The sequence below is a fragment of the Phaseolus vulgaris genome, chromosome 11, assembly GCF_051622355.1.
Source record: "Phaseolus vulgaris cultivar YP4 chromosome 11, ASM5162235v1, whole genome shotgun sequence".
Classification (NCBI taxonomy): Eukaryota; Viridiplantae; Streptophyta; class Magnoliopsida; order Fabales; family Fabaceae; genus Phaseolus; species Phaseolus vulgaris.
Window position 1 is genome coordinate 4,957,889 of NC_143508.1, and position 9,197 is coordinate 4,967,085.

At 26.9% G+C, this 9,197-nt stretch overlaps 1 protein-coding gene across 1 annotated transcript; it reads left to right on the forward strand.

Moving 5' to 3' along the window:
- Positions 1-1,870: 1,870 nt before the first annotated feature.
- On the forward strand, positions 1,871-4,990 carry LOC137829811 (beta-glucosidase 24). The gene is made up of 13 exons (XM_068636743.1): positions 1,871-2,112; positions 2,320-2,389; positions 2,490-2,548; positions 2,659-2,734; positions 2,819-2,896; positions 3,004-3,091; positions 3,183-3,438; positions 3,527-3,642; positions 3,775-3,992; positions 4,097-4,128; positions 4,222-4,324; positions 4,418-4,529; positions 4,639-4,990. The coding sequence occupies exons 1-13, from the start codon at positions 1,936-1,938 to the stop codon at positions 4,829-4,831; spliced, it is 1,578 nt and encodes a 525-aa protein (XP_068492844.1). The 5' UTR covers positions 1,871-1,935; the 3' UTR covers positions 4,832-4,990.
- Positions 4,991-9,197: the final 4,207 nt, after the last annotated feature.

A 9,197-nucleotide genomic window follows, 5' to 3' on the forward strand; every position in this document is an offset into this window, starting at 1 on the left:
CTTTTGAAATTTCTTTAAACTCTTTGAAACCACAGAAGTAGGTAAGATTCAGGGGAATTTGATGAAAATATACTTTGAAGAAATTCAAAGTCAGTGCTCTAAACATGGCTTTTCATAATACTTGTTTAAACACATAATACTGCTTGAATAAGAAAGGTCAAATATAGATAATTGCATGTGGATCAAAGTTTAGTCAAATTTTGGATTAACATTCCATTTAAACCAAAGTTGAATATTGTTAATTGGAGACAAAGTGTAACTAAGCCCTTTGTTTATAAAGTCCTAAGAGTATATATAATATTTGTTGGAACCACAGTGAAAAGTCATGCAGATTTCAAAGGATCACTCAAATATACAACACGTGATAAACATAATTTGTAATATGTGTCAATCACCTTGTTTCTTCTCTATAATAATATTTATATAAGGTTTGTTCAAAGTTCATAATATGCCAAAAGGTTTACGAAAACTAAAATCAAATTCCTTGGCTGACGAATTTCTCAGAAATTACAGAAAGAGATAAACGTGGTAAACAATTTTCTCAGACGAATAATTTTGAAAGTCCATTTGGATTAACATCATTATTATTTTGATTTGGATAAGATTGTCTTCAACATCCATGACATTAGATTAGCCCAGTCAACAAGTTACAGTGGACCTCATCCACAGATAACTTTTGTCGGCATGACGTTTATTTCAAAATTAGCATAGCATCAAGGAGATTACGTACCTTTTTTTATTTATTAAAAAAATATTTTTATATAAAAATAAAAAAATTATTTAACACGCGTAAATATTTGACAAAATATAGTCAACATTCTTAAATACCATCTCTAAAAACTATGCAATTGAGATTATTAAATTTAGTTTAAAATTTTAAGTATTTAAATATTACTTTGAATTCAATTAATTCTTACATCCACCACAATAAGATTATCAAATAAAAAATAATTTTTAAAAAATAATTAAGTACAATTTTAACTAAATTAAATATTATTTTATAAGAAAATTATTGACAGTTTATTTAGAAACTACTTTATATACTAATAATTTTTATAATTTTTTTAATTTGTAAAATAATATCTAATTTAATCATAAATAATTATTTTTCTTGAATAATTTTGTTTTAGTGATATTTCAAATACAAAATCAGGTTTAAAAAAATTCAAAACTAGAAGCTCTGTTAAAGTTTATTTTCTGTGTAAACAAAATTTGATATCACATCTTATTCGAAATCGTGATTTTAATTACATGATTAAATCATTGTAGATTTTATTAATGTATTAAGAGATTATTAGATGATCCACTAGACAGATTTAAATCATGGCTTCGTCAATAACTATTTTTAATTTTATTTTGTCTAATAGTTGCACCAGTAATTAAAATACTAGTCAACTTAAAAATTAAACGCGTATGTCCAATTCATAACCAACCTTACCACCACCTAACCAACATATACCTACCGTAGCTTGTAGGCTTAACGTATTGCTAGGATCGTCAATTATACTAATGACACATGTTAAAAACAAATGATGAAAGAGATTTGGGTGATTTGTCTTTTGATTATAAACACTAAACTATGCATTCTTGGTAATTAGTGATTAATTAGTAGTTCATAAAGACAAAAATAAACAAAGCTGATGAATACTTCCGTTAAGAAAATGTGCTTTCTGCATAACATAAAAAAATGCCGCCATATTTGTTATTCAACTTTGAATTTGTCAAAGAGAGAGCTTAATATTGTTTTTCCAACGTCAACATATGAGACTCTGTGCTCTCGATCTGCACATGCAATCTTATTATTATTATAATCTTGTTCAATAGCTGGCTAGTTTCCCTATATAAAGACACACTTGTGGCAACGTGAAACAATGAATTAAGCAGAATCGTTGACAGCGAAAAAAAGAAAGAACACGTTAAGCAGAATCATTAGAAATGGCATTCAAGGGCTTTTGCATTCTCAGCCTCATTACTCTTGTTCTTGTGATTAGCAAAACAAATGTTATTTGCACAGAAACTGGTGCAGTCGATCCCATTATTGATGTTGCTTCGCTGAATCGGGACAGTTTCCCTCCAGGTTTCATCTTTGGGGCTGGATCCTCATCATATCAGGTATTAAGACTAATGAGATATAAAGACTAATGAGATACAGTACTCAACTACTAATTACTAATGTGTTTTTTAATCAACAATGAATGAAGAAAATTAAAAAGAGTATTTGAGAGATGCTCTATCTCTTGTACTCTTGTACTGATGTATCTATTCATATCAGTTATAAGACATGTTCTTGATTATGTTTTGCTTGTTTATGTGTAATAGTTTGAAGGTGGTGCAAGAGAAGGTGGTAGAGGACCAAGTGTGTGGGATACTTTCACCCATAGATATCCAGGTATATAGATTTTCTTTCCCAGATACATAACATGTTATCCATGGTTTGGTTAATATCTTAGAAGGAACATATAATTTACAATGTATGAATTCACATGCAGAAAAGATACTGGACAAAAGCAATGGAGATGTGGCTATCGATACATATCACCGTTACAAGGTATGATTTCTTCAAAGTAGTATTTATATCCTGTAACTGATCAGAATTATAAGCTTTTTCGATTCTAATTGAAAGTATAATAACACACACATTTTCTATAAATTTCATAGGAAGATGCTAAATTTATGAAGAATATGAACTTGGATTCATACAGATTCTCGATATCTTGGTCCAGAATACTACCAAGTAAGTCAAATGTTGAACGATGATCATTTTAGATTAAATTTGACTTAAGATTAGTTTAACAATGCAAACTTTGATTTATTGCAGATGGAAAGCTAAGTGGAGGTATAAATCAAGAAGGAATTGACTATTACAACAATGTCATCAACGAACTATTGGCTAATGGTAAAGTTCAAACTCAGTTGGCTAAACCTTTATACTGTTACTTTTTCTTTATCCCACATTCTTCGGTTATTAGTGGTCGTATAACAATTAAATATCAACATTTGTAGGTATAAAACCATTCGTAACTCTTTTCCATTGGGATCTTCCCCAATCTTTAGAAGATGAATATGGTGGCTTCCTAAGTCCTCTCATAATGTGAGTTTTGATTCCAAACTGCACTCTTGGAAAATTCAATAGCTAGATATCAGTATAATTTTGTTGACCAAACACCTGTATCAATCTTCAGTAAGGATTTTCGGGATTATGCGGAAGTTTGCTTCAAGGAATTTGGAGATAGAGTTAAGCACTGGGTTACATTGAATGAACCTTGGACTTACAGCATTAATGGCTATGCAAATGGAACAATGGCACCAGGACGTTGTTCTGCTTGGGTAAATCCAAATTGCACTGGAGGGGATTCTGGTAGGGAGCCCTATATAGTTTCACACAACCAACTACTTGCTCATGCAGCAGCTGTTCGTGTTTACAGGACCAAGTACCAGGTTTGTTACTTTGTTAAGAACCATGTAAATGATGTAAGAAAAGGTGTAGTAGAGTAATGAACTAATATTTTTAAATGTGCATGTGCAGGTATCACAAAAAGGTTTGATAGGCATTACCTTAGTAGCTAATTGGATGGTACCATTCTCAGATACCAAATCTGATCAAAAAGCTGCTGAAAGATCAATTGAGTTCATGTATGGATGGTAAGAAATCCCTTTTTGTCCCTCTACAAAATGCACATTCATATATGTTGTTCCAAAACTGGTTTTTGCTTTAATATGAGACTACCATGACTAGTGAAATGAAAAACTAAATCAAAAGCTCATTGATTTCAGGTTTATGGATCCATTAACAACAGGAGAATATCCAAAAAGTATGCGATCACTTGTGAAAACACGGTTACCAAAGTTTACTGCGGAGCAAGCTAGGCTACTGATTGGTTCATTTGATTTCATTGGCTTAAACTACTATTCTTCAACATATGCATCTGATGCACCTCATTTAAGCAATGCTCAACCTTACTATATAACTGATTCTTTAGTCACTTCTGAATGTAAGTAATCAATCTGCAACACTTTTCACCAACTTTCTAAATTGCTTATATCTTGAGTTTGATCATGGTTGACATTTGCTTCTGTTATCTGTTAATAATTGCAGTTGAGCGTGATGGAAAGCCCATTGGCATAAAGGTATGTTTATACTCACCTAAGCTTGTTTATGCACTTTAATTTAATCCCTTTAATGAAGTATGAAACTCACCTTTTCATTTTATATTTATGCAGATTGCTTCTGATTGGTTATATGTTTGCCCAAAAGGAATTCGTGATCTTCTATTGTATACTAAAGAAAAGTATAATAATCCTTTGATTTTCATAACTGAAAATGGTAAGTAAAACGATTTATACATATGTGCTTCATTAAAGTCTTTTAAGAGAAATATATTTGAGAAAGAGAAATAATACATTATATTATTTGCAGGTGTAAACGAATTTAATAACGATGAAACATTATCTCTAGAGGAATCTCTTTTAGATACTTACAGAATTGATTACTACTATCGTCATCTCTTCTATCTTCGTTCTGCAATTAGGTAAGTAGTTGTTGTTTTTTTATCAGCATTTTGCAACCCTAGAAGGTGTTTTTTTGGTTATGCAAGTTAATTTTTTCTTAATCTGTTTTTCATTCATATGATATTACAGGTATGGTGCAAATGTGAAAGGATATTTCGCATGGTCTTTGTTCGACAATTTCGAATGGTCCATGGGTTACACTGTGCGATTTGGAATGACATATGTGGATTACAAAAACAGTTTGAAAAGACACGAAAAACTTTCTGCAATATGGTTCAAGAATTTTCTCAAGAACAAAAGTACACTTTTTAATTCTAGTTAATGATATTGTAATTGAGATTCATTTGTAGTTTATATTCATTTGTTCAATAGTTATATTTGTAAATCATTATTATTATTATTTGTAGTTATTCTAAATAATTCTTATTGTATAGAAAGAAATGGAAGATGAAGATATGAATGAAATTGATTTTACATTGAATTATTGGTATTATTCCTTTTTTTTATTTCAATGTTTTTGTTTGACTGAAATATAGAAAACGAAAATTAAGTTGCTAAAATCACAAGTATAGATTTAAAGGAAGATCGGTAATTAATTGAGAGTGATGGGGTTGAATTAGATGACACATGTTTTTTATGAACCTCTCAATCATTTATACAATTAAATATGATTTTCCAAATGTAATAAGCACTAAATATAAAAATTGAATAGAAAAATAACCCAAACTTGCTTTATCTAAACCAACTTTATTTTAAATATGTATTATAAAATTAAAAACTGAAAAAGTCATAGCCACTTAACGAGAGTGGTGTAATTATTTAAGAACTAGTGCCGAACACATTTCATTATTTTATTTCACTATTTCATGATTGAACGGACCGAATAAGTGCGGATTTTACAACTTTGCTTTTAACTCCTTTTGTGAGAAACTATGTGCTTGTTTTGTCTAACACACCAATGTAAAATTGTATTATTATAATTAATTTAAAGACGCATCTTATTCATATTTAATAGATTTTAAACAAAATTACTGGGAAAATAAATATATCCTACTATCACTATATAATTTGGAATCTTTGTTATAATTAATTAGGACTGAGTTCGATTGAACATCTTCTTTGAACATTTCAAAATCTTAGATGCATCTACTTCAGTTAATCTTATTATAGGTAATGTTTGGATAACATTGATTAGTGAAATTTGAAGACACATGAATAATTGTTTATTTAAAGGTAGTGTGGTTGATCATTCTTAAATTTGTTCTCTAGCACAGCTTAAGGTTTGGTCCTGAATTGTTTCAAAGATACCGTCAGTGAATTTTTCGTTCTCTCACTAGTGTCTAGAATCCTTGGTATGTATGTATTTAATTTAATGTTCTTACTTTTGCTGGTAATGTAGGGAAATAATTCTTTATGATTTAAGTATGTAGGTGGAAAGATACTTTTGTTTATTCTTACTCTGTATAAGGATTAGACCATTTCTTAAGTGGATTGTTTTAATTTAATTGTTTCTTGTTGATAAAAAAAAACTATATATAAAAATACAAAAGATTGGTTTATAGTTACAGAGTTATCCTCCTAATACCCATTAATTTTCCTAATGTTGGAGGCTTTAAATTAAACCTGAGAGAAAAATGTTGTTATGATTTTTTATTTATTTCTTAACTCTGTATAAGATAACAAGGAAAATCCAATGAAGTATAGTGAAGTTAAGAAGTTTTAAATATATTATTATTTACATTGTTTCCCAAGCGGCTTTTATACATTTAATTCTCATATTTTGATTGATTGAGTCAGAATTAAGGCGTCCATAATTAATAATAGAGCAGTATTTTATTTTATTTTTAAATAAGAATAATTGTACTACTAACAAAATAATTAAATTAATAATAGAAAGAGTATTTTATTTTATTTAGTTTTGAATAGGATAAAATGATCATTACCAAATGGTCACCTACCACAGACATAGCTTCCCATGATGAGGTTGCCAAGTCATTGCTCACCAACCCAAAGCATAATTGTCAACATTCTTTATTCACTTGGGCAGATTTTGTCAACATTCGTTACAAATGGAAATATCACTCCTACCATCCACAAAATCTTTAAGATTGTGTTTCATTGGGTAAAAGATGTTAAGGAGGGGATTTGAAGGAAAAAAAATTGAGTTGTTTGGATAAGATATGTTTGAGTAGATTTGTGAAGAAAATTTATTGAAATTTGTGAGTGATAATTTTTTTAAAATATGTAAAATGTAAGTTTATAAATTTATTTTTAATATTTAAATGATAAAATATGAGATTTGTTTTTATAGATTTAAATTAATTAAAATATTTGATGTAAAAATATTTTCATAAAAAGAAATTAAAATTAATTTTTTGTTATTATTAATATCATTATTTAATAAATTAATTTTAATTATTATTAAATATGTAATTTATGTTTATATTTATTATTATTGTTTATAATTTATTATTATTATTGTATATATATAAATCTATTTTAAAATATTATTGATCAAATATTTCATTTAAAAAAATATAAAATTATTTCTGTATTATATAATATTATTCTTTTTTATATTTAATACTATTATTATATAAATTATTTTTTGTTATAAATAATTATATTTATTATTATTATTTTATTATTATAATTAATTATTATTAATAATTTTATTACATCAAGGATAATATATTTATGTGAGTTTGGGCACAAGTGAAAATGGAAAACAACTATTTCAGCACCTTTCTCACTCACAAATACACGGGAATCAATGAAAACAAACAAGGAGAATCAAATCTATGCCATTCTTTCTGTGTAAAGTGAATAATCAACAAAACCAAAATAATAATTAAATATAAAGATAAAAATAATTAATTACTAAGAAGTTAGATATTAATTTAAAAATTTATTAATATTTAATATAGTTTTTATTATTAATAAAGTATTATAAAATAATTTTTAAATTAATTATTAAAGTTTTAATTATTATAATTTTAAATTTTAAATTAGTCTCTAAAATATGAGTAAAAATTAATTTAAAATATAAATAATTACTAACTAAAAATTTAATAATTAATAATTAGATACTAATTTAAAAATTATTTTATAAATTTTTATTAATAATAAAAATTATTTTAAATATTAATAATTTTTTAATTTATAAAAAAATTCTAATTTAATTAATTAATTATTTTGGTCATTAAAATTAGTTTTTGCTAAATGTTTAGAAGTAGAATTAGCTTATACAAACTATTAATATTCACTATTGAATTTTGGATTAATTCCAAAAGATTTTCCTTGCTGGATCTGATGGTTGTGTTGGAGTTTTTGACAGAACAACAGTTTCTTCTTTACATGCCTCTAAACAGTTTTGAGGTTGGAATTAAATCTTCAAGTTCATGTGCTTATGCTAAAAAGGTTCGTTGTCCTGCTAAAAAGGCACAGAAAATATTTGTTGTCCTTCTAACTCTGTAAACCCAACATCTCTGTCCAGCAACTGGTTGTATCTCCTGCAAAAAGAAAAGAAACCATCATGGCAGCAGACTAAGATCAAGTCAATGTTTTCCAGCAACAAGATAAAGGAAAGCTTAGATGTAAAGTGTTTTGCAGGTTTTATAGATTTCATTGCAAGATATTGGGACAATGAAGTTCTGCAGCATTAAAGATTTCAGCCTGCCTAACACAAGGAAAAAAAAAGCAGAATCTAAGCTATGCAATTTAGTAAGTAAGAATACACGAATCAAATTAATTTGAGGAGGTCACTGACAAGTTATGAAATAAAAACCAATTTTTAGAGACAAAAATAATTAGTTACAATAGTAACTAAATTATAGACCATTTTACAGACTAAAAAAATAATTTCTAAATTAGTTTCTATTAGTATTAAGTAGTTTTTAAATTAGTATCTAATTAGTAATCAAGATTTTCGCTACCAATTTTAGAAACTAAATAATTGATAGTTAAAACTTTGGTTGCTAATTAGATATCAATTTAAAAACTATTTAACAATAATAGAAACTAATTTAAAAATCAATTTTCTTTTTAGTTTCTAAAATGATATCTAATTTAGTTACTATTGTAACTAATTATTTTGATTTTTAAAAAATTGATTTCTATTTTATGATTTTCTTGTAATGTTCAACACCAATGAATAAATAAAACTTTGATGATGTTGAACCATAATGAATTTTTTTTTCATGATTAAAGTTACACACTACAAGAAAATCATGAAATAGAAATCAATTTTTAGATACCAAAATAATTAGTTGCAATAGTAACTAAATTAGAGACCGTTTTAGAAACTAAAAAGAAATTTGGTTTTTAAATTAGTTTATAGTATTGTTAAATAATTTTTAAATTGGTATTTAATTAGCAACCAAGGTTTTAACTACCAATTATTTAGTTTTTAAATTTGGTCTCTAAAACCTTGTTACTAATTAGATACCAATTTAAAAACTATTTAACAATAATAGGAACTAATTTATAAATCATTTTTTTTAGTTTCTAAAATGATCTCTAATTTAGTTACTATTGTAACTAATTATTTTGGTTTCTAAAAATTGGTTAGTTTCTATTTCATGATTAGTGTACATCATTTCTCAGATACACCAAATAATAGCAATCCAAACAATTTTCAAAATCTGGTTGCCCTTTATACTCAAACCTACCATCTCATAAGATGCAAC